Source organism: Vulpes vulpes, chromosome 2 (assembly GCF_048418805.1).
Source record: "Vulpes vulpes isolate BD-2025 chromosome 2, VulVul3, whole genome shotgun sequence".
NCBI lineage: Eukaryota > Metazoa > Chordata > Mammalia > Carnivora > Canidae > Vulpes > Vulpes vulpes.
In genome coordinates, this window is record NC_132781.1 from 5883139 (window position 1) to 5907594 (window position 24456).

The 24456-nt window shown below is 48.4% G+C and overlaps 1 protein-coding gene and 1 pseudogene across 2 annotated transcripts; one reads left to right on the plus strand and one right to left on the minus strand.

Moving 5' to 3' along the window:
- The first annotated feature begins 5670 nt into the window (after positions 1-5670).
- SLC25A19 (solute carrier family 25 member 19) lies at positions 5671-24057 on the plus strand. 2 transcript variants are annotated; one of them, XM_025999723.2, is made up of 8 exons: positions 5671-5791; positions 6264-6315; positions 10183-10352; positions 10542-10697; positions 12862-13032; positions 18985-19168; positions 19721-19851; positions 22525-24057. In XM_025999723.2, exons 3-8 carry the CDS (start codon positions 10221-10223, stop codon positions 22705-22707), a joined length of 957 nt encoding a protein of 318 aa, XP_025855508.1. In that variant the 5' UTR covers positions 5671-5791; positions 6264-6315; positions 10183-10220; the 3' UTR covers positions 22708-24057. The 2 variants fall into 2 exon arrangements, with proteins under 2 accessions (XP_025855508.1, XP_025855509.1); XM_025999724.2 differs by having other exon boundaries at positions 5712-5791; positions 6264-6320.
- On the minus strand, positions 20394-20468 carry LOC112920934 (U4 spliceosomal RNA; annotated as a pseudogene).
- Positions 24058-24456: the final 399 nt, after the last annotated feature.

The window sequence follows — 24456 nt, forward strand, 5'->3', positions numbered from 1 at the left end:
CCAAAGGCAGGTGCTAAACTGCTGCGCCACCCAGGGATCCCTGATCACAGTTTTAATTTGCACTTCCTTTTGGTTAATGATGTTGAGCACTTTTTTTTTTTTTTTTTTTTTTTTGCTTATTACTCATATCTTTCTCTGTGAAATGTCTGTTCAACTGTCTTGCCTAATTTGTTTACTGGGTTGTTCATCTTTTTATTGTTAACTTGACATCCAAGTTTGACCTTCCCAGAAAGAGTCATCCTTGAGTCTGGTGAGATCAGAAGTCATGGAGGAAGAAGATATGGTCTGCAGTCAACCTGGGGCACGCCAGCCCTTCCTTCGTGATGGAGCTGCACCTCCTCTCCCTCTGAGCATTAGGTGGTGAGTGAAGACTGGTTTCTCACAGTCTCACCAGGAAACACCTTCTCAAAGAAGCTCAGATTGGGTGATGGGGGAGGTGTTGTCACCCACGAAGGTGGATGACCTCATCAGAGAACCACATGCTGAAAACCAGAAAGCCTGGACCTCAGAGACCCCCTCCAACAAACTTGAAAAGCTTTCTCTTTGGGCTGACATTGACCCTCCTGATAGCCTCCTGATGTGTGGCTTTACTAAGAGGAGCAGCAGAAGAAAGTTGCAATGCATAAGAAAACACCTCTTGGAAGTTACTGGACAGTGAATCCTCTTTCTTTCTTTCTTTTTTGCCCCCGCCCTTTGGTTAGTTTACTGGTGTTTGAGTCATTTGCTGAGTAAATCTGAAAGGACAAAAAAGGGAACTGGATCAGACATGCCTCTATCTTCGGCCCCATGCACCCTGTCAGGGCTTCCTCCAGAATCATCCAGCAGTTGTTGCTTTTTCATGATTTTCTCAAACTTACCCCAAAGTTGAAAAAATAAGCAAGTAAAATTGATGGAAACTCACACGCACACAAAAACCCACATGCAGATATTTCCAGAAGCTTTGTTCATAATCACTGAAACATGGAAGCAACCAAACTGTGCTTTAGTAGGTGAATGTATGATATATCCACACAGATGATTTCTTGGTGCTAAAAAGAAGTGAGTTCTCACACCACAAAGAGATACATATTTCTTAGTGAACCTCTGAAACATATTTCTAAGTGAAAGAACATCAGCTCCAAAAGGGAAAAAATTCTGATTTGTTCATTGCTATAGCCCTGGCATCTAAAACAGTGTTAGATCCTCAATACATGTAGATCCTCAATACAATTTTGATGGGAAAAAAAATGATGGGGAATAGAGGCCCTTCATCTCATCCTGAATCATAAGCAAGGAGAAAGAAACAAGGGGAGCCTAGGATGACTAGCTAAGATGTGTACCCCTAATTCAATGTCCATCCAAATATGGGCCACTAAATGAAATGCTTATTCTTGGGCCATATGCTAGACCTGCTTGATCAGGATGAGTGTCCCTATGGAGGGGTATCTGCATTTTTTTTTTTTAAGATTTTATTTATTCATGAGAGACACAGAGAAGCAGAGACATAGGCAGAGGGAGAAAGAAGCAGGCTCCCTGCAAGGAGCCTGATGTGGGACCTGATCCCAGGACTCCAGGATTATGACCTGAGCCAAAGGTGGATGCTCAACCACTGAGCCACACAGGTACCCTGGTATCTGCATTTTAAAATAAGCATCCCAGATGATTAGCTGAAGCTGAGAACCCTTGTCTACCCACTAAAAATGCAGATATTTTTAGACCTTTGGACGTACAGAGGCAGTAAAGCTTGGACACCTTATAGTCCAACACTTCCATCTTCATAGAAAAACTGCAGTCCCTTGCCACAGAGCCACAGTAAGTCACCTCCTGGCTCTAGGCCTCAGCTGAGCAGCCCCCTCAGGCAGTAAGAAGTTCTTTCACCTGTGATTGAAAAGCTCATTTGTGAGGCAGCTGATAAATACCAATTCTATTCAGTCAAGGCCAACGAGGTATTTACTTCCTCTTAGAAGGCAGGGGAAATCCAAAGAAGCTTTTAAATAGGTCTCTTTAGGGTAAAATTTTGATGAGGTCACAGAAGGATTCACTTCCCCAAGCTGACAGGAAACGTTTTTCTCTGGTTTCTCTTTTCACGTGATGTGATTTACTTAGTATATTTAACTTAAAATGAAATGATCAAATTTTAAATATGCAAAAACGGAGCCAGGGTGTAAGCCCAGGAAAGCTGGCACCTGCCACTGATCTCATGTCAGCAGGGCCAGGAATTTGCCATCCGACCTTGAAGGACCTTGGGCCCTGGCAGGACTAAGTGATTTCCGTGAGTCTTTCCAGTTCTTGCGATCTGTAGTTCCCTGAGTCTAACTCACTCTACAATTAGTCAGTAGCCAAAGCCCTGCTGTGGAGTGCCCCTTGGGAGGTCTCTGCTAAAGTGTAGGCTTGTTCTAATCCAGAACAAAATAGAACCAAAGATCTCTAGAGCTGAGGAGATTAAGTGAGAGGGATAGGAGCCAGTCCATAAAACTGATGGAAACAGAGCTATAACACAGGCTGGGCTTTCATGGGGGAAATAAGGCAATCTCCAAGCAAAGAGACAGAGGAGGTGAGTGAGGACAAAGGAGCCCCTGAAGGCAAAGGGGAGGATATTTTCAAGGACAAAAAGTCAAATTTCTGTATCTGGTTCTGTCCCCTGTGTGCCACTTTAATATTTTCTTTTCTTTCTTTCTTTCTTTCTTTCTTTTCTTTTCTTTCTTTTTTTTTTTTTTTAGATGTTATATATTCATGAGACACACACAGAGAGAGGCATAGCCTGATACAGGACTCGATCCAAAGACTCCAGGCTCACACCATAAGCAAAAGGTAGACGCTCAGCCACTGAGCCACCCAGGAGTCCCTCTTTTTCTTTTCTTTTAAGATTTATTTATTTGATAGAGAGAGACAGCACAAGCAGGAAAGAGGGGTAGTGGGAGAGGGAGAAGCAGGCTTCCAGCTGACATGCAAGGCTTCCGAAAGGCTGCCCCAGTACTGGCTGACATGACAAGCAGGCTTCCGAAATTCCATGCAAGGAGCCTGACATGGGGCTCGATCCCAGAACCCTGAGATCATGACCTGAGCCGAAGGCAGATACTTACTGACTGAGCCACCCAAGCACCCTTATTTTATTTTTATTTATTTTTAAAATAAAAAAAAAGATTTTATTTATTTATTCATGAGAAACACACAGAGAGAGGTAAAGACACAGGCAGAGAGAAACAGGCTCCAAGCAGGGAGTCTAATGTGGGACTCGATCCTGGGACTCCGGGATAATGCCTGGAGCCAAAGGCAGATGCTCAACTACTGAGCTACCCAGGCATCCCCCTTATTTTATTTTTTTTAAGTGAATTCTACACCCAACATGGGGCTTGACTCACAACCCCAAGATCAAGAGTCCCATGTTCTATCAACTGAGCCAGCCAGGTGCCCCAAGAACAAATATGTTTAAATCCATGTGTTCATAATGATAGATATAAAATATGTTTTATGTTGACACATGGCTGGCTCAGTCCATACAGCATGGGACTCTTGATCTCAGGATCATGAGTTCAAGCCTCATGTTGGGTGTAGAGCTTACTTAAAAAAAAATAAAAAATAAAGTTAAAAGAGAATAAAATGTTAGTGGTCATAATGACAATAAAAAATCTCATTGATCAATTACCTTTGGAAGTTACTAGGGAACCAATTAATTATTTTGAAAACTGCTAAAAGAGTCACAAGTTTATCTCACCTTTCTTCTATGAAGTGTACCTCATGTAATCAATTAACCAATGAAGAGATGTTCCTCCTACAGGTATTCTAGCATAAATGCTGAAGTGATGTCACCATTTACAAGCCCTAATCAATGCAATGATATTAATAGAGGGAGCCTGATGTGGGACTCGATTCCGGGTCTCCAGGATCACACCCTGGGCTGAAGGCGGCACTAAACCGCTGAGCCACTGGGGTTGCCCACAATGCAATGGTATTAATGACTGTAAACATCACAAAATGAGAGACAAGCACACATTGTGATCCTCCTTGTGGAAGTACACAATACCACATGAGTAATCTTAAAAAAAAAATCAAACTTGATCTGATCAGACCCTTTAGATCTAACTACCAACATGCAGAGAAAACAGGAAGCAGAGTAGGATGTTAGAAGAATTCCACACAGGTACCACCAGCAAGATCCAGCCTGGGAGGGGATCCCTGGGTGGCTCAGCAGTTTAGCGCCTGCCTTTGGCCTAGTGTGCAATGCTGCAGTCCCGGGATGGAGTCCCACTTCAGGCTCCCAGCATGGAGCCTGCTTGTGTCTCTGCTTCTCTCTCTGTGTGTGTCTATCATGAATGAATGAATAAATCTTAAAAAAAAAAAAAAAAAAAAAAAGATCCAGCCTGGGAAAAACTCTACCAGAGAAACCACCTGCTTTCTTTAAAAAAACCCAAATAGGGGAATCCCTGGGTGGTGCAGCGGTTTGGCGCCTGCCTTTGGCCCAGGGAGCGATCCTGGAGACACGGCATCAAGTCCTGCATCGGGCTCCCGGTGCATGGAGCCTGCTTCTGTCTCTCTCTCTCTCTTTCTCTCTCTCTCTGTGACTATCATAAATAAATAAATAAAATAAAACTGTGCATCTAAATAAATAAATAAATAAATAAATAAATAAATAAATAAATAAATAAATAAATAAAACTGTGCATCAGGGATCCCTGGGTGGCTCAGCAGTTGAGCCTCTCTGCCTTTGGCTCAGGGCGAGATCCTGGAGTCCCGGAATCGAGTCCTGCATCCCTCAGGCTCCCTGCGTGGAGCCTGCCTCTCTCCATGAATAAATAAATTAAAAAAAACAAAACCTGTAGGTCAAAGTGATTGCGCTAATGGGGAAAATGCAATTAAGAAATCAGGAAGAGAGCAGCCCTGGTGGCTCAACGGTTTAGCGCCACCTTCAGCCCAGGGCGTGATCCTGGAGACCCGGGATCGAGCCCCACGTCAGGCTCCCTGCATGGAGCCTGCTTCTCTCCCTCTCTCTCTGCCTGTGTCTCTGCCTCTCTCTTTCTGTCATGGATAAATAAATAAAATCTTAAAAAAAAAAAAAAAAAAGAAAGAAAGAAATCAGGAAGAAACACTGTCCTGCAAAACGCTGATGCTATTTGGTGTGAGAGCCGTAGGATGAGTCATTTCCCCCTTCATTTCTACATTTTCTGTAGCGTCTGTAATGTATTGTTATAAGATTTTTATAATAAGAAATTATGCACAGTAAACCCTAAGGGGAAACAAAACCACATTTTTGCCGTGCTCTTCCTGGTTTCAAAAACCCATTTACTCCTTCCCCAAGTCCTCCAGGCTTTAGCTAAACTTCCCGCCATCTTTCGCAAGTTTAGATTATCTGAGTTCTTGGGACTCTGAGGGTTTTGAGGAAAGCGGGTCAAATTCAGGGTACTCAAGCTTCCACCCGGTCGCAGGACGACGGGAGCCGCAGGCCACTCAGCGCGGCACCGCCGAAGGGCACTGCCAGACTTCGGGACGCACCCTCTACCCACGCGTGATTAACACCGGCGCACGCGCGCGCAGCGAGACTACATCTCCCAGAAAGCTCTGCGCCTGGCACCGCGGGGGAGGCGGGGAGAACCAGCCTCAGTAGCGGCGGACTACATTACCCAGTGACACCTTGCAAAGAGGTGTTGCCCGTCTGTGGCTGTACAACTATTGGCCCAGAGTCTGTGGGAAGCTGCACTCTGATTGGCCTGAGAGCCCGTCAGTTGCTGCCGAGCGCAATTAGTTTTGCTGTGAGACTGCGTGAGGAGGTTGGAAGAGAAGCCCGCGCGGAGTCGGGCCGCGCCCTGCGTGCCGGGTGAGTGACCTCTACCTGCCCCTTCCTGGCCGTTGCGCTCGGGGACGGGTGGGTCGCACACGCGCGCCGGCACTCACGCGGGGGGGCAGGGCCTGTACGCGCTCATGTCACGCCCGACCTGAGGCGCATCCTCAGGGAGCAAAAACCTCGCTCACACGCGGGACACCCATACACGTGGGTGCCTGTTTCACGGGCGTCTGCTCGGACTCAGGGAGGGAACGGCCCGAGACAGAGCTGGACGCTGATGTCCACACGCGGGGACGTCTGCGGGACCCCCGGCCGCACGCGTGGGCGCACGGGCGCGGGAGCTCCCGGCTCGCAGCCCGACGCCAGGGCTTCTGCAGTGAAGAGAAGAGGGTGGCGGAGGCCGGCTCGCCCCCCCTGCCGCTCGCTCCAGCGGGCCCCGGCTCTGGGTGCTCTGTTCCGTGTATTGTGCATATAGTTACGGTTCATTTATATTTTGTCTCTTTAGGTAAATCTCAAGGTTTACTGGTACAAGAAGGAAATTCGAACAAGCGGAAAAAGTAAGGTCACTATGGGATTCGATTCAACCAGTCCTTTCACGGGTTTTAGACTTTTAGACTTTCATGGTTTTTAGACCTTTTTTTTTTAAAGATTTTATTTATTTATTCATGAAAGACACACACAGAGAGAGAAAGAGAGAGAGAGAGAGAGAGAGAGGCAGAGATACAGGCAGAGGGAGATGCAGGCTCCATGCGGGGAGCCCGACGCTGGACTCGATCCCGGGTCGCCAGGATCACGCCCTGGGCTGAAGGCGGCGCCAAACCGCCGGGCCACCCAGGGATCCTTGACTTAACCTTTTCTACAAAGCTTACCACATACGGGATCTTGCATGATCCTCTCAGCAGTCTGAGTTAGGCAGGACAGACCTCGTTTCTATTTTACAGAAGAGAGGAGAACCAAGGTTAAATAAGCCTCCCAGGGGATCCCTGGGTGGCGCAGCGGTTTGGCGCCTGCCTTTGGCCCAGGGCGCAATCCTGGAGACCCGGGATCGAATCCCACATCAGGCTCCCGGTGCATGGAGCCTGCTTCTCCCTCTGCCTGTGTCTCTGCCTCTCTCTCTCTCTCTGTATGACTATCATAAATAAATAAAAATTAAAAAAATAAATAAGCCTCCCAGGGGACTAGGAAGAGGCAGAGCCTCCCGGGCTCATCGGGACTAGAAGAAGTCTTGAACTCAGACTTATTGATCTGAGGTCTTCTGTTATGTCCAGCTATGCAGAGCTGCTTGTTTATGGAGACGACCCATTCCCTCCCTGATGGCAGAGCACTCACCCCGCTCAGAGTGATCTCAGTGGCCCCAGGCCTGGAGACACAGTGCCTCCCAGTGCCTCCCAGTCACATGCCGGTGTTTAAGCTGCTTCTCACAGGTGCCTGGAGAGAAGCAGCTTGAGTTAATGTCAGAAAGTTAATGGGAAAGAGGAAGAAGCTGCCAAGAAATGGGCACATTCCTGGCAGGGGTGGGGAGATTTCATACATGAGAGTTTTTTTTTTTTAATAAGATTTTATTTATTTATTAAGAGAGAGAGAGTGTGTGTGCCAGTGGAAAAGAGAGGGGCAGAGAGAGAGAATCTCAAGCAGACTCCTTCTCTAGCACAAAGCCGGATATGGGGCTTGAACTCACCACCCTGAGATCATGACCTGAGCTGAAATCAAGAGTCAGCTGTTCAGCCACCCAGGCGTCCCACCAATAGAATTTTATTTTATTTTATTTTTTTTTCCACCAATAGAATTTTAATAAAATGTTATTTTATTTTTTTTTTAAAGATTTATTTATTTATTTATTCATGAGAGATAGAGAGAGAGAGAGGCAGAGACAGGCAGAGGGAGAAGCGGGCTCTTCACAGGAGCCCCATGTGGGACTCGATCCCAAATCCCGGGATCACGACCTGAGCCGAAGGCAGACGCTCAACCGCTGAGCCACCCAGGTGTCCCTAAAATGTTATTTTAGAATACTTTGCTGATGAAGCTACCTTAGGGCCTTGTTAGTTTTAAAGATGGCTTTGAGCACTTTTTGATATTTTCAGGAGAGTGAATTTTGGGCTGAGGGAGTGGTGCAGACAGAGTTCCAGTGGAGAAAAAGAGTCAGTGACGTGTAGAGCTTGGCCCTGTGTGGGCACTGAGTTTCCTGTTACTATTGGTATTCAAGAACTAGGTTAATGCTGCTGCCCCTTCTAAAATCATTTTATATTCAGTTTTAGTTGTTTTGAGTCGGGTGGTGCATAACAAATTCACATGATACGGAATTGTAAAGAAAAAGGGGGCAGCCCCGGGTGGCTCAGCGGTTTAGCGCCGCCTTCAGCCCAGGGCCTGATCCTGGAGACCTGGGATAGAGTCCCACATCGGGCTCCCTGCATGGAGTCTGCTTCTCCCTCTGCCTGCCTGTCTGTCTGTCTGTCTCTCTCTCTCTCTCTCTGTCTATGAATAAATAAATAAAATCTTTAAAAAAAAAAAAGAAAAAGGGAGTGGCACCTGGAGTTAAGCATCTGCCTTCAGCTCAGGTCATGATCTCAGGGTCCTGGGATCGAGCCCCACATCGGACTCCTTGCTCAGTGGAGAGTCTGCTTTTCCCTTTCTCTCTCCCTCTTCCTCTCCCCCTGCTCATGCTCATTCTCTCTCTCTCTCCCTCTCTCTCTCTCAAATAAACAAAATCTTAAATAAAAAGGAAAAGTGTGTTTTCTCTCTTCCATTGCCAACCCTTCCCCCAAAGGTAATCTTACCAAACTGTTGTATGTGTTCATACAGGCTTCTCCTCTATGCTTTCTGCTGCCCTACAGAGTGTATTAGGTCTTAACTGTTTTTCACCCGGGCTGCCCCTGGCTCATCCTTTTTAATGGCTGCATAGGATTCCATTGCTTGGATGTGACTTAGTATATTTATCCATCTGTCTATTGATAAGCACTTGTGTGGGTTTTTTTTTTTAAGATTTTATTTATTTATTCATGAGAGACACAGAGAAAGAGAGAGGGGGGCAGAGACTCAGGCAGAGGGAGAAGCAGATTCCATGCAGGGAGCCCAACATGGGATTTGATTCTGAGTCTCCAAGATCACACCCTGGGCGGAAGGTGGCACTAAACCGCTGAGACACCGGGGCTGCCCAGCACTTGTGTTATATCCAGTTTTACAAACAGTGATGTCATGTGTGACATTTTACACACCCGTGCTAATATTTCTCTAGAACAGTAATTCTCAACGCAGGGCAAGTGCTGTGAATGCTAGAGAGGCCATAAGGAAAACGCCTGGGGAGGATGCTCTTTAGCTGAGCCTTGGTGCACAGGAGGAGCTAGCCTGGGGAAGAGGGAGTAGGGGGAGTGGGGTATACAGGGGGAAATGGGGAGAGCCACTGTGTTTCAGACACGGGGAATATTGGGTGCAGAGGCAAGGTTGGCAGATAGGAACTCAAGCAGTGTTTTCTAGGAACTGGGCCAGAGCCGGGCCCACCTAGTTGAAGCGGCTGAAGAGAGGTCCAGGGTGAGGTTGAAGAGGTCAACAGGGATCAGGTGGGCTGGGGAGCATCATTACAAAGCATAGCACAGCGTAGCTTCATTGCCAGAGCTGGGCCGGAGGTGTTCAGACGGTGGGGAAGGAAGGCAAGAGTGCCCAGGAGTCGCTGGGCTCTTCCTCTGGATCTTGTGGGCTTTTCGGAGAATCCCGTGGAGCGCTCCCAGAGCCTGAATGTCTAACATCTCCCTCCGTGCTCCGCTGTCGTGGGCTCTGCTCCCACACTGGCCGAGCCTGGGACTTCACCTCAGGCAGGAGTTTGCCATAAAGCCAGGTGTCTTGGAAAGCAAACATCTTTGGAACTGAACGATTTCCTGCCAAGCCTGTTGCTTTGTTCAGTCAGTGAATCTTAGCACTCACCATGCTGGGCTCTGTTCTCAGCACTGGAAATTCGGGGATGGGCAGATGAGAGCAAGGCCATGTTTTCACAGGTCCGCATCCTAGTGGGGAAAGTGGCAAGAGACAGATGTGCAGAATAAATGTCCAGTATGTCAATGCTATATATATTTTTTTATTTTTTTATTTTTTTTTTAATTTTTATTTACTTATGATAGTCACAGAGAGAGAGAGAGAGGCAGAGACACAGGCGGAGGGAGAAGCAGGCTCCATGCACCGGGAGCCCGATGTGGGATTTGATCCCGGGTCTCCAGGATCGCGCCCTGGGCCAAAGGCAGGCGCCAAACCGCTGCGCCACCCAGGGATCCCTGTCAATGCTATATAAAAGAATAAAGCAGGGAAAGGGGATTAGAGGGGATGTGGGTGCTGTTTTAGAGGACAGTCCAGGAGGGCTGCTCTGAGGAGGTGGCTTGTAAGCAGAGACCCTACGAACTTGCTCTGGTGTTTACTCCATGTCTCTTCTTTGCTTTTAGCTTGAAACTGATGGACATTGTATGGGCCGGAGGCAGGGATGGTCGGCTATGACCCCAAAGCTGATGGCAGGAATATTTCCAGTTTTGAGGTGGCTGTTGCTGGCTCTGTGTCTGGACTTGTCACTCGGGTGATGATCAGCCCCTTGGATGTCATCAAGATCCGTTTCCAGGTATCCTTTTCCTTTTTTTTCCATGTAATGGTCTGGATGACAAGTTCTCTCTTTCTTGTCAAAGCAGTTTCTAGAGCTTGGAATTTGGTCAAGGAGAAGCACTTCACTGCCTTTGTTCCATTTTCGAAATCGCTCCTTCTCACCCTACCCTTGCCCCTGTTGTCCTGACCTTTTCAATTTTGCTTCCAGCTTCAGATTGAACGCCTGTCTCGCAGTGACCCTGGTGCAAAATACCATGGGATCCTACAGGCCGGGAGACAGATCTTGCAGGAGGAAGGCCCCACAGCATTCTGGAAAGGACATGTCCCAGCCCAGCTTCTCTCTATAGGCTACGGAGCTGTCCAGGTAGGTGGCGGGGGAGAATGAGTCGGCGGTCAGGCCCCTGGGTTCATGTTGCTCAACAGAGGAACACACGGAAGGTGGGGCCCACAGGGACCCTGCCTGGGTAGGACAGCAGGAGGCAGTCACCACACCTTCTACTTGTCTTAATCAGGAAACTACCTGGAGTTTGAAGTCTGAAATTGAAGATAGAGTCAGATCAAGCTGTGCCATGGGCATTCCCTTCCATATGTTCCCCCCTGTCCTCCACCCACCAAGAGGACTTAGCATCAGCTGGATATCAGGTGTTGCCCCTAGGAGGCTGTTCTGATGCTGTGCCCCCAGTGAGTTTTGGCAAGCGGTGATACCAGTCCTTTCATTATTCAAAATAGCATTTTCACACCTCTACTTCCTTTGAACTTCCCAGCAGCATTGTGAGGAAGGTAGACGTGGTGTTTTGTGGATCACAGAGGAGCAGAGAGCTGTCAAAGCCACACAGCCTGGGTGTGGAGAGCCCGGGTTGAGTGAGAATGCAGGCCTCTTATCTTCTGTTCACACGTTCATGCTGCTCACTACCAGCTGGTTTTGTTCTGTTTTGTTTAACATTTTATTTATTTATTTACTTATTTATTTGAGAGAGAGCATGTGCACCCAAGCACGGGCAAGAGCAGAGAGAGAGGGACAAGCAGACTCCCCGCTGAGCATGGAGCCCAACTGGGGGTTCAGTGCCACATCCCCGAGATTGTGACCTGAGCCGAGACTAAGAGTCAGACGCCCAGCTGATTGAGCCACCCAGGCGGCCCAGCACCAGTTGATTTCATGGTGGGTGGTGTGTAGCCGTACACTCTTAGTGGCTAGTAGGACTCAGCCTGTGCTGTGCTCACTGCGAGCCCGTGCTTCACAGCAGGCCTTTGAGGTCGCACCTGTGTTACCAACAGAAGACGAGGCAGAGAGAGCTTAAGTAACGAAGCCAGCCAAAAGTCACCCGCGAGAAAGTTGGCCGAATCAGGATTCCCACCTGGACAGCCAGAGTAGCCCCTGTCTGCCTTTCTTGTGGCATCACAGCGATGGCTGAGGTCACGTACTCATGGGTTGACACTCCCCTGCCATTCTGCCTCCGTGGCTAGCACTCAGAGGCTGCAGCGTGATGGATACACACAGTAGCATGCTCTCAGGAGCCTGAGCCATCTTGAGACCTTGCCTGAGGAAGGTCTCAGCATAAGGGGGCTTATACCATAGAATATGGAATAAGTAGACTTCTGAGACAATTTCTGCTCCAGGGCAGAGTGTCAAGCAGTGCCACTGCTAGTTGCACTGAAAGGGTACCCACAGAGAATCCAGCAATGGTTTTCCTTTCCCAGTTCTGAGGAAACTCGTTGAGTAGAACTTTTTTTTTTTAAGACTTTATTTGAGAAAGAGAGAGTGAGAGGGGGAGAGGGGGAAGCAGACTTACAACTGAGTAGGGAGCCCAATGTGGGACACAGTCCCAGGACCCTGAAATCATGACCTGAGCTGAAGGCAGACACTTCACCGATTGAGCCACCCAGGCACCTCCGTGTAGAACTTTCTGAAATTTCTGGCATAGAGGTGCCTGGGTGGCTCAGTCGGTGAAGCATCCAACTCTTGGTTTCGACTCAGGTCATGATCTCCCAGCTATGGGATCGAGCCCCACATTGGGCTGTGTGTTCTGTGCAGAGTCTGCTTCAGATTCTCTCTCCCCACTCCCTCACCCATGCTCTTGTTCTCCCTCAAATAAAATCTTAAACCCAAAAACTTTTGGGATGCCTGGTTGGCTTGGTGGTTGACGTCTGCCTTTGGCTCAGATTGTGATCCCAGGGTTCTGGGATCAAGTCCGGAATCAGGCTCCTAGTAGGGAGCCTGCTTCTCCCTCTGCCTGTGTCTCTGCCTCACTGTCTCTGTGTCTGTCATGAATAAATGAGTAAAATCTTAAAAAAAAAACAAAACAAAACTTTGTGATATAAAATTTTTCCCATCATTTTCCTAACCCTTTTGATATTTGGCTCTACTCAAATAGAATATAAAATCGCATCTGTACTTTGCACAAAATTATGTTTATTGTGTTTTGTCATTGCACAAGAAGAGTATTTCCTTACCGTAGAACTGAGCTCCACCTGGGCTGTGGTGTTTTGGGGGGAGTATTTCTCAATTACTCTGTCATGTGCTCTTGCAGTTTCTGTCATTTGAACTCCTGACCGAGCTGGTGCACAGAGCCACCAAGTACGATGCCCGTGACTTCTCAGTGCACTTCGTGTGTGGCGGCCTGTCTGCCAGCGCAGCCACCCTCGCTGTGCATCCTGTGGATGTGCTGCGTACTCGCTTTGCAGCTCAGGGTGAGCCCAAGGTGAGTAGCTGGGCCAGAGAGGGGGTGCCCAAATAACAGAAGGTGTTCCAGGAGCAAGGACTCTTTTCTTTAGAGGGAACAAAGTGGGAGAGCCTGGGGGCTTTGCCTCCCCTCTGCTGGTCCATCTGTAAAACCTATAAATGTGCTGAGCACCATGCAAGGTGCTCACAGCCTCATGAGGGATCCAGAACCTACAGGTGGGAAACAGAACAAATAATGAACAGCAGGCTGGATGGTAGAGGCATCTGGGAGAATGAAACTTGAGATCATATTTGAGTTATAAGCAGAGTGTTTTTGTTTTCCACAAAGAATGGATAGAGGAAATGGGATAATTGAGTCAGATTCCAGGAAGAATTTACTGAATGAAAGGGAGGGATTAAATCCTGAAATAGACCTCCCCACCATAATCTCTGTTTCCTGGACATATATAAGAATAGCATTGTGTGTATGTGTGCACCGCATGTGTGTGCTCACCCAATAAAGAATAATTTTTCTGTTTCCTTTCTGCTTTAGGGTATTTTTTTTGGGAAGCATTTGATGTGCTTTAGAGTAACTATGGTTTCAGTTCAGTTCAGTTGCCTGGGGTGGAGATCCTGGGTTGGTGGAGCCCTTTTGTTGATGACTTTCTTGGTTTAGAAGGGCAAAGTGCCCTGGAACCAGTCTACAAGCAAAGGAATGGGACATGAGAGCTGCATCCTTCTGTATGGCACTCCAGTGGGAAATACAGCTTTCTTCTGGTGGAGAAATGAGATGAGGGCCCTAAGCACTGAGCAGAGAGATGGGGAGAGGGAAAGAGTGTTTGCAGTTGGAGAAGACATAGCCCTCAGCAACATGGTGGCTGCTGGGATGAAAAAAAAAGATGAGTGGTGGTGCTTCATTGGCTTTTCCATTCTGGGATGCTGGTGTCCTTTTCCATTACTTCCCAACCTTTAGTAAAAAAAAAAAATAAAAATCTATGAGAAAGTACACCTAAATAATAGAGCCTTGTATATCCTAAGTACACCTTGTGTATCCATAAGTACACCTAATAGAGCATTGTATATCAATTATATTTCAATAATAAACTTGAAAAAGAGGTCTGTGGGAAGAAAAATGTTTAAGAGAAAAGAGAATAAAGAAGGAAAAAAAAGGGATCCCTGGGTGGCGCAGCGGTTTGGCGCCTGCCTTTGGCCCAGGGCGCGATCCTGGAGACCCGGGATCGAGTCCCACATCGGGCTCCCGGTGCATGGAGCCTGCTTCTCCCTCCGCCTGTGTCTCTGCCTCTTTCTCTCTCTCTGTGACTATCATAAATAAATAAAAAATTAAAAAAAAAAAAAAAAGAAGGAAAAAAAAAGAGTAACATCTCTCTGGCTTAGATGATTGAGATAGAGATTCTAGATTCTGGAATGATCAGGAAATTGTATTGTGTGCCAAAGTGAGTAGTTTAAAAGCTGTAGACCCTCTTCTTTACATAGATCAGTAGTAGCCATGCTGTAAATCCTCACCTTTTTTTTTTTTTTTTTAAGATTTTATTTATTTCTTCATGAGAGACACACACAGAGAGGCAGAGACACAGGCAGAGAAAGAAGCAGGCTCCATTCAGGGAGCCCGATGTGGAACTCCATCCCGAGTCTCCAGGATCATGCCCTGGGCTGAAGGCAGCGTTAAACCGCTGAGCCACCTGGGCTGCCCTAAATCCTCACCTTTTAAATGTTTCTTAATCAGGGGTACCTCGGTGGCTCAGTTGGTTGAGCATCTGATTCTTGGTTTAGGCTCAAGTCATGATGTCAGGGTCATGACATCAAGTCTTGCCTTAGGGTTCCTTGCTCAGCATGGAGTCTGCTTGAGATTCTCTCTCTCCTTTTCCCTTTGCCCCTCCCCTGCTCATGTTTGCTCTCATTCTTTCTAAATAAATGAAGTCTTTAAAATGTTTCTTCATCAGTGATCTGTAAGATGTATAAAGGTTAAAAAGACTGGTGGTTCTGCATGAATTACAACAAAGAAACAGCCACCCCCTGATTCCAGTACCCAGAGGTAACCACTTGTGGCTCTTCCATTATGTACTAATTCTTAGTAGCATGTTTATACTACTAGTTCTCTCTCTTTTTCTTTCTAGTTTTTAAATTATAGACATTAGCTATAGATGGCTACTGTGGAAGATGAGCTTTTACCTCTTTTACCATCACCCTTGCATGCTTGTGCTTTCTCTGATTTCAGTATAACTAATTTATAGATTTTGGCTAAATCAGTACTGAGTGTGCTGTTATGATTATGTAAATGTTACTGCTAAGCATTGAAATACATTATAATTACATTTTCTTGTGTATCTTTGTCTTGCCTGAAGTTAGTGATTGCCTTGTATTTTGTTTAGCTTCCTGTATGCTTATTACAAAATACCCTCAAACAGTCTTCATAGAGTCAGCCTGTGGTCATTAGTCACCCATTATTATGGAGACTCTCCTGGAGCTCCCCACTCTGACAGCCTTCACCCTCTGGCTTCAGTATGTACTCTTTGCTCCAGGACTATTATCAGCTGTTCTGTTAGGAATTTTCTTGTTGGGTCCCATGTCTTCTCTTTCTTGACTAATCCCTCATTTTGGTAAAGATATACTTGAGATAGAGCTTTTTTAGGGAAGGCTTGATAGAAAATGCCTTTATTTGACCCTACTTACACTTGACTTACAATTTGGGTGTAGAATTCTAGGTAGCTCTCAGTGTTGCCGTAGAGAAATCCAGAATCACTCTGATTAATTATCCTTTATATGAAACTATCATCCTTCCTGCCTTGGGAACTTCCAGGATCCCTTCTTGATTTCTGGCATTCTAGAAATTTACCAGTAATATGCACTGATCCATGTCTCTTTCATTCATTGTGATGGGCACTTCCTGGACTCTTAGATCTAGACATTCCTGTTCTCATGCCTAGAAAATGGTCAAGAATGATTTATTCACAATTGCTACTTTCTGGGTTTTTTTTTTTTTTCCTCTTTGTGGAATTCATGTCAGTTGGACATCCTGGGTTGATCCTCTGATTGACTTCTCTTTGCTCTACTATTGTTCAGCTGCCTCTCTGTCCTAGTTTCTGGGAGGTTTCCTTGCCTTTATCATTTGGAGCCCTCTATTGAATTAAAAAAAATGCTTGTAACAGTAGTATATTAGTTTATTAGTTCCTAAGAGCACTTTCTTGGTTTGCTTTCGTTTGTCGAAGCATTACTTACATGGTAAAATTCACTCTTTTTAGTGTACAGCTTTCTCTCTCTCTTTCTTTCTTTCTTTTTTTTTTTTTTTTTTTTTGTAAGATTTTATGTATTTGAAGGAGAGAGTATGAGCAGACCTTGCTGAGCTTGGAGCCCGACATAGGGCTCAGTCTCAGGGCCCTGAGATCATGACCTAAGCCCAAATCAGACACTTCACCACCAAATCAGACACTTCAGCCACCCAGGTGCTCCTCTGACTTTTGATGAATGCATACAGTCCCATAACCACTACTATATAATCAAGACATAAAGCAAAAATTCTATCACCTCCAAAATGTCTTGCCTCTCTATAGTTAGTTCCTCTTTATTGACAGCCTCAGTTAACCCCTGGTCTGTCTTCTGTCTAAAGTTGTATGTTTTTCCGAATGTCACATACAGGGAATCACGTCTTGCATAGGTGTTTGAGTAGGTGCCCTTCACTTGGTGTCTCTAGTTGAGATTCATCCATGTTGCTATATGAGTGGCTGGTTCTTTTTCCTTGCTGCATAGTATTCTATCCCTGTGGCCCCCACCATGGTTTATTAGTTGGAAGAGATCAGGGTGGTTCAGTTTTTTTGGTGGTTATGAATAAAACCACTATGAACATTCACCTACAAATGCTTGTGTGAACATTTTGTTTCTCTTGGGTGAATACCTAGGGGTGGGGTTGTTGAGTTGTATGGTGAAAAAGTTTAGTTTTATGAGGAAAAGCCAGCCCAGTTGCTACTTGGCTATGCCATTTTGCAAACCCACTAAGAGTTCCAGTGGCACCTATCCTCACCGATACTTAGTATTATCTGTTTTTAATTTATATTTTGTTCTTATTTATTTACTTGAGAGAGAGAACAAATGAGTGTGCCTGAGCAGGGGGATGGGCAGGAGGAAAGAATCTCATGCAGACTCCCTGCTGAGTGTGGGGCTCAGTCTCAAGACCCTTAAGTCTTGACCTGAGCTGAAACCAAGGGTCAGCACCTAACCAACCCAGGCCCTCCTGTTTATTTTATTTGAAATTTTAGCCAGTCTACTAGGTGTGAATAGTGGTATCTCATTGTGGTTTTACCACAGAGTTGTTAAAAAAAAAAAAAAAAACCACCTTATTATCTTTTTTTGAAAATAGAGGTGTTTGGGACACCTGGGTGGCCAAAAAAAAAATTGTTTTTTAAGATTTATTTATTTATTCATGATAGATATAGAGAGAGAAAGAGAGAGGCATTGACACAGGAGGAGGGAGAAGCAGGCTCCATGCCAGGAGCCCGACGCGGGACTCAATCCTTGGACTCCAGGATCACGCCCTGGGCCAAAGGCAGGCGCCAAACCACTGAGCCACCCAGGATCCCTTTAATTTTTTTTTTAAGATTTTATTTATCTGTTTGACAGAGAGCACCAGCGGGGGGAACAGCAGAGGGAAGTGGGAGCCCGATGTGGGGCTCGATAGACGCCCCCACCTTTTATCACGGAGGTGTTGCCTTCTCTGTGGCCTCAGAGAATATTGTTTCTAATTTTGTGGTTGGTCTCAGTTTCCTTTAGTTTTCTTCTTCTGTCTATACTGTCTCTTCCCTCCAGATGATTCCTCTGCCCTTCTGCCCCTCATGGATCATTTTTGGTCTCCGGGGGTTTTGTGGTTTCTGTTTGTTTTTTAAGTAAATCTCTGCCCCCACAATGGGGCTCAGACTGGTGATCCTGAGATCAACAAGAGTCACACACACCACTGAGCCAGTGGGTGCCCCTGGGCTCTGTTCTTAGCAGGGCTGTCCTCAGCTGTCTAGTGGCCCTGGGCTGCCAGCCTGGTGTTGCAGGGGACCTGGAGAAGTGCAGTGGGACGTGGTCTGTGGCAGGCTCGTTGCTCGATGGTCTTCCTCTGAGTCTGGGTGCTCTCATGGAGGTCACCAGGGTGAAATCCTTCGGTGTGGCTGCCTGCGCCTGGGAGCTGAGAGGAGAGGAGAGAGCCAGGGCCCCCCCATTAACACCCCAAGTAGCTCCATCAGCTGCCCTGTTGGTGAGGTGCCTCCCTGCATCCACAGCTGCTCTGGTCCCCTGCAGAGAATAGAAGGGTCCTCAGAAAAATCAATGCCCTGTGGTCTTCCCGCCTGGAGATCACCTGTGGACAGCTTACAAAAGGTTAAATATATGCACATGGCAAAAAACCTAAATAGCCTAAAATAATGAGTAAATATCTTGCTTCCCCTGCCTGGCCTTCCCTTCGTGGAGGTAATGCTCACCCTTCCTCATTTCTCGAGTATCCTTGGGTGGGGGTGGGGGGTGATCCCTGCTTAGTTTCCTCCTCCACAAACACTAAACCCACTGCTCAACCTCTCACTGTGCTCATCACTATATACTTGGGGGATTATTCTCTTTCAGTCGTGTAAGTGGCGTGATCCTGTTTCAGCAGCTGCACCGTGTTCTTGTGAACGGGTGTGCCATCATGATGGGGTGTCACCAGTCACCCAAGGGCGGACATTGTGTCTTTGCTGTTCTGCGGGGCGCTGTGGCAGCTGTCCTTGGGCATAAACTGGTGTGCGCTTGTGTGGACATCTTAGTCTTGTCAATAGCTGGAAAGGGAGTTGCTGGAAAACCCCACCCTTGGGGGTTTTGTCCAGCATTTTCTTTGTCCCCTGGGCAGGAGAAGTAATGCTCTTGGTAGCTGGGATATTAGCCGAGGGGAGGTGCACATGATGGGTTGTGTCCTAGAGCCAAACCACCACCATGCACTCACTCGAGCTGCATGCCTGCCATCCAGGTGTATAAAACCCTTCGAGAAGCCGTGGTGACCATGTATAGGACCGAAGGCCCCTTGGTTTTCTACAAAGGCTTGAACCCCACCTTGATTGCCATCTTCCCTTACGCCGGATTCCAGTTCTCCTTCTACAGCGCCTTGAAGCACGTGCATGAATGGGTCATTCCCACCGAGGGAGCAAACAGTGGTGAGACAGCCCTCAAATGAGGAGAATCTGGGTCTCCCCTGCCCCCACCCCGATGCCATAGCATCTCTTTCTGAACCATGTAGGGGCTGAGGTCTTCCTGTCAGAGGCTAGGGCCCTGTTCTCCAAACCCTGCTCTGTAGTACAGCCAACCAAACAAATCAAGCCAGCCACCTGCAGACACTTTGGGCTCTTGCCACCCCAGCAGTGGCACCATCAACATTTATTCCTGACTGTGGTCAGGGTTTTCATTTTTGTCAGAGGGCCCACTTACAGACTGCCTGGTTTGGGTTGTGTGTTTTGGGGGACTGAGGGGGCGGCTGGGCCTCCTGGTCCCTCCAGGCCTTGCACCAAGTCACACCACGGAGCCTGAAAGCCCCTACTTCCACTCCCGTTTGTCATCCATGCCCAGAGTGGCTCTGTGTGGCTCCCCTCGGAGATTCAGGATACCAGTGGGTCTTAGTTTTATGGTGGAGGCTTAGAGCTCTTGACTTTGAACTTATCTTCCCCGATTGCCCTTCTCTCATTTTCCCTCTCAATCCCACTTTGGTTCAGAGAACCTCAAAAACCTGCTCTGTGGCAGTGGAGCTGGAGTCATCAGCAAGACCCTCACGTACCCCCTGGACCTCTTCAAGAAACGGCTACAGGTTGGAGGGTTTGAGCGGGCCCGAGCCACCTTCGGGCAGGTGAGCCATCCCCCTGCAGAGAGCTCTGAGCCCTGCCTCTCACCTACCTACTGGGCAGCATTATCCCCCACAGCCTGTCCCTGGGGGTCCCCAGACAAATGGGAACACCACACACAAAGCCCTGTGCAGTTTGGGCACTGTGGGATGATCCAGGTGAAGGAGGGTTCAGTGTTTGCTCTTAAAAAGTGTTCAGTTCAGGGCAGTTGGGTGGTCAGTCGGTTAAGCATTCAACTCGATCTCAGCTCAGGTCTTGATCTCAGGGTTGTGAGTTCAAGCCCTGTGTTGGGCTCTGTGTTGGGCTCCACCCTGGGCATGGAGCCTACTTCAATTAAAAAAAAAAAAAAAGTGTTCAGTTTGGGACAAAGAATATCTTCACATAAGAAAGGTCCCTGGGGCTCCTGGGTGGCTCAGTTGGTTGAGTGTCTGACGCCTGGTTTTGGGTTGAGTCATGATATCGGGGTCATGGGTCGAGCCCCATGTTAGGCTTCATGCTTGGTGTGGAGAGTCTGCTTGTCCCCTCCCTCTGTTTCTCCCCTGCTCTCGTGTTCTTTTTCAATTAGCAGTAATCGCGCCTCGGATAAACCTCATTGGCTACGATACTGCCACTGCGCAAAGCTCTCGTGCTCTTTTTCAAATAAATAAAACCTAAAGAAAAGAAAAAGAAAAAGAAAGGTCCAAAATACTACAGAACACAGAGGAGACTCCCACTGATGCATGGGGTTTTTTGCTTTATTTTGTAGGGGTTTCTGGAGAGGGGTGGATTAAATCTGACTAAATTACATTATAAAGGCACTAAAAGGGTTTGTCACTTACAGAAGCCCCAGTTTAGGTGGTTTTGTGATGTTACTAATAGTCATTCTTTAGTCAGTTTGGATTTTGCAAACCGGATTTTCACCTGCTCCTTTGGGGCGCCATCCAGTGGTGGGCTGGGGTGTAGCAAGGGTGAGTAACTGCAGGGCTTTCCTTCTAGAACCTGGGAACCTGGGAAGTCTGGAAGCTGCAGGCCTGACACATGACAGGAGAGGAGTGGCGTGGAATGGGAGACAGGGGAGGGAGGGAGCACCCCGTATTTGGGGGAAGAGAGGAATTGAGTTCCTTGTAATACATCTTTGTAGGAAGTTCAGAGAAGTCCTGTAGATAAAAACTAAGACTCACAGGTAGCCCCCCTGCACCACCCACCCAGAGATAATCACACAGAACCTTTGGCTGTAGTTTTGGTTCTTTGCATAAACATTCACGGGTACATTGTATTAAATACAGGATGTATACAAGGTTGTATGCCCTCCTTTTTCCATTTATGAACTTGTCCTTGCGGTCATTTATGAACCGCAGGAATGGTTCAAATTTGCATAGGGAGATTCAGTGAGAGGCCAGGACAGAGGAGAGAGGCCTTGCTCCTAACAGACTGCGTGGTGGGTTTGGTGGGAGGACTGGTGGGGAATGAGGGCAGATTAGGGAGGGAAGTTGAGGCCAAATGGAGCAATGCCCTGAACACCAGGCTACGGAGCTTGGATTTTATTTTATTTTAAAGTCCACATCCAGCATGGGATTTGAACTCATAACCCTGAGATCAAGAGTCCCACACTCTGGGACTGAGCCAGCCAGGTGCCACTTGATTTGTTATAATGTCATTGTCATCATGGGGGTTAGTGGAGATTTGAAGGTAGCGAGGCTTGAGGGGAGTTGAGATTTGGGGACGTGAGTCTGGCAGCAGCATGTGGCTAACTGAGAAGGACAGACTGGGGCCCAAAGCCAACAGGAGTCCGATCCAGATCTACTGCCCAAGGGGGGACCAGGTGGGATAGGGGAAAGAGTCCTTTTTTAAAAGATTTTTTATTTCAGGGCACCTGGGTGGCTCAGTGGTTGAGCATCTGCCTTCGTCACAGGTCATGATCTCGGGGTACTGGGATCGAGTCCCAAACTGGGCTGCCTGCAGGGAGCCTGTTTCTCTCTCTGCCTGTGTCTCTGCGTCTCTGTGTGTCTCTCATGAATAAATAAATAAAATCTTTTAAAAAAAATTATTTGAGAGAGGAGGAGCAGGGGGAAGGGCAGGGGGAGAAGCAGACACCCTGCTGAGCAGGGAGCCTGATGCGGGGCTCGAACCCAGGACTCTGGGGTCATGACCTGAGCCAAAGGCAGACGCTTCGCCGAGCCCCCCAGGTGCCAGAAAAAGGTCCTCAGGAGGCCCAGTTAGTTAGGAGCTCTGTCCAGTGCTGATTTCCAGGCACCGCACCTGTTAAGTCTGAATTACCAGGCCAGGGATCCCTGGGTGGTGCAGCGGTTTAGCGCCTGCCTTTGGCCCAGGGCGCGATCCTGGAGACCCGGGATCGAATCCCATGTCAGGCTCCCTGCATGGAGCCTGCTTCTCCCTCTGCCTATGTCTCTGCCTCTCTCTCTCTCTCTCTCTCTCTCTGTGACTATCATAAATAAATAAAATAAAATAAAAAAAAAGACATGAATTACCAGGCCACCTGGAAGAGAAAGGAGAGGTTAACTCCTCTAGCCTTTCGGCATTCATGGCTTTGTCGGGCAGGTGTTCATCGGGAGCTGTGACGTGCCAGGTGTGGGGCTGACCAAAGAGCCAGCGTGTGTGTTTGTGTGTGTGTTTATGTGTGTGTGTGTGTGTGTGTGTGTGTGTGTGCTAATTACCTCCTCTGTCCTCTTCCCCGGCAGGTCCGCAGCTATAAGGGCCTCCTGGACTGCGCCCGGCAGGTGCTGAGGGAGGAAGGCCCCAGGGGCTTCTTCAAGGGCCTGTCCCCCAGCCTGCTGAAGGCCGCTCTCTCTACCGGCTTCGTGTTCTTCTGGTATGAGCTCTTCTGTAACCTCTTCCACCACATGAAGAAGGCGGACAGCTAGCCCCGGGACAGGCAGGGCTGCCTCCAGAAGGAAGGCAGACTTAGAGCTGCTGCCCACACCCGCTCCCCTCTCCCGGCGCCTGCTCTGCCATCACTAGAAGGGCAAGGGCTTTCTCGGGGAGAATGTGGGACTTGATCTGTGGGGACGCAGCCACGCCAGTCAGAGGGCGCTGGAGCTGGTTTCTCTGAGGCTTGTGCTTAAAGGAGAGGCAGCAGCTGCCACCCTGCACTTCTTAGCCCCTCTGCCCAGACATCTGTCCGGGCTCTGGGGACTTCAGCTGGAGCCTGAGGGTTGGGGTTGGGCCCTTGGCGGGGCCCCGGTCCTCACGTGTGCTCATGGCCCCACCAGCTAATTTAACACACCCGAAGCTACAAGCACCTTCCTTATCTCACTCCATCTTCCCTTCTGCACCACATCCCTCCTCACAAAGTATGCGGGAAGGAACCCTTGCCTTCCTCAGATTCCATTTTTCTAAGCACTTGTATCCCTCACACAGCTTTGCTTCTGGCTTTGGGAGGAAGAACTGGTCATTTGATGCCCAGATCATCCTGTCTATGAAGTCCGGCTCAGGCTGTTCTCCTTCCCCTGGGTGGATGGAGCATAGCTGAGGGCTTCTGGGGAAAACATCCTGGCGGCCAGCAGGAAGTGGGCTGTGCTCATGGGCGGGACCTGTGGGTAAAGGGGGTGGTCTTTTTCACTCCTCTCCCCAGGGTAGGGGTGGGAGCCTTACAGCTGGGTCAGCTGGCATCAGCTGCCCACCCAGGGTCCCCCCTCCTGGGCTCAGCATGGTGCTATGTGTGTCCTCTGTTACCCCAGAGGGGCCCCAGCTCTGAAGCAGCCTCGTGAAGGCGGTGGTAGAAGGAAAGGCCTGGGCAACCAGCCTGCTGAGGGTGGTTGGTGCCGGGAGTGGGGGTTGTCAGCACGGGAACTCACGACAGCTACTCATCTGGGCACAGAGGAGAAACTCCAGTGAGGCGGTGGGGGAGACAGGTGTACAGAACACAACCACCACCTTTCCACCCACTTTGCACCCCCTGGGGAAGCCTTGCCTGCTGGCTTGCTCTACAAGGGGAGCCAGGATGGAGGAGCACCAGAGCCCCCTGCAGGACTTCACCCTCCCCTCCGTGTGGGAGCAGGCCTGTGTGATGTCATAGCCTCTGGCCTGGGGCTTTACAGGTCTGAGACCCTGAATCCTGAAGCTTCCCTGCTCCTGGCTGCTGATTATGAAGGTCCAGGCTGTGGGTAGGGGGTGCTCCAACACCCACAGGGTTTGGGGCTGCAGGAAAGCAGCTACCAGAATGTATTAAGAAATTTCACTTTGGTGAAATGAAGTAAACTTTATTCTCTGCATGTGCTCGTGTCCACCTCAAGCAGCCCTTTTAACCGCCGTGGACAGGTCTGGTGATGGGAAGAGGCACTGCTCCTCCAGCCCCTTCTGGTTGCCCTCCTCACCCAGGGCCGACCTCAGGGATGGCCCTCAGCTGCTGGGCCTGCGCCTCTTCCCCAGCCCCAGGCGCAACCGAGCCAGGGCCTGTCCAACTTCACGGTCACTCCCAGCACCTCGCGGCTGGCAGGCTGGCGGGGTGGGGTCCTACTTGGGGGCTGGTCCGTTATGGTTTGTTTTTTTTTTTTTTTTTTTTTTCATGAAAGAGGCAGAGAGAGAAGCAGGCGCCACGCAGGGAGCCCAATGCGGGACCCGATCCCAGGACCCTAAGATCGTACCCTGGGCGGAAGGCAGGCGCCCAACCG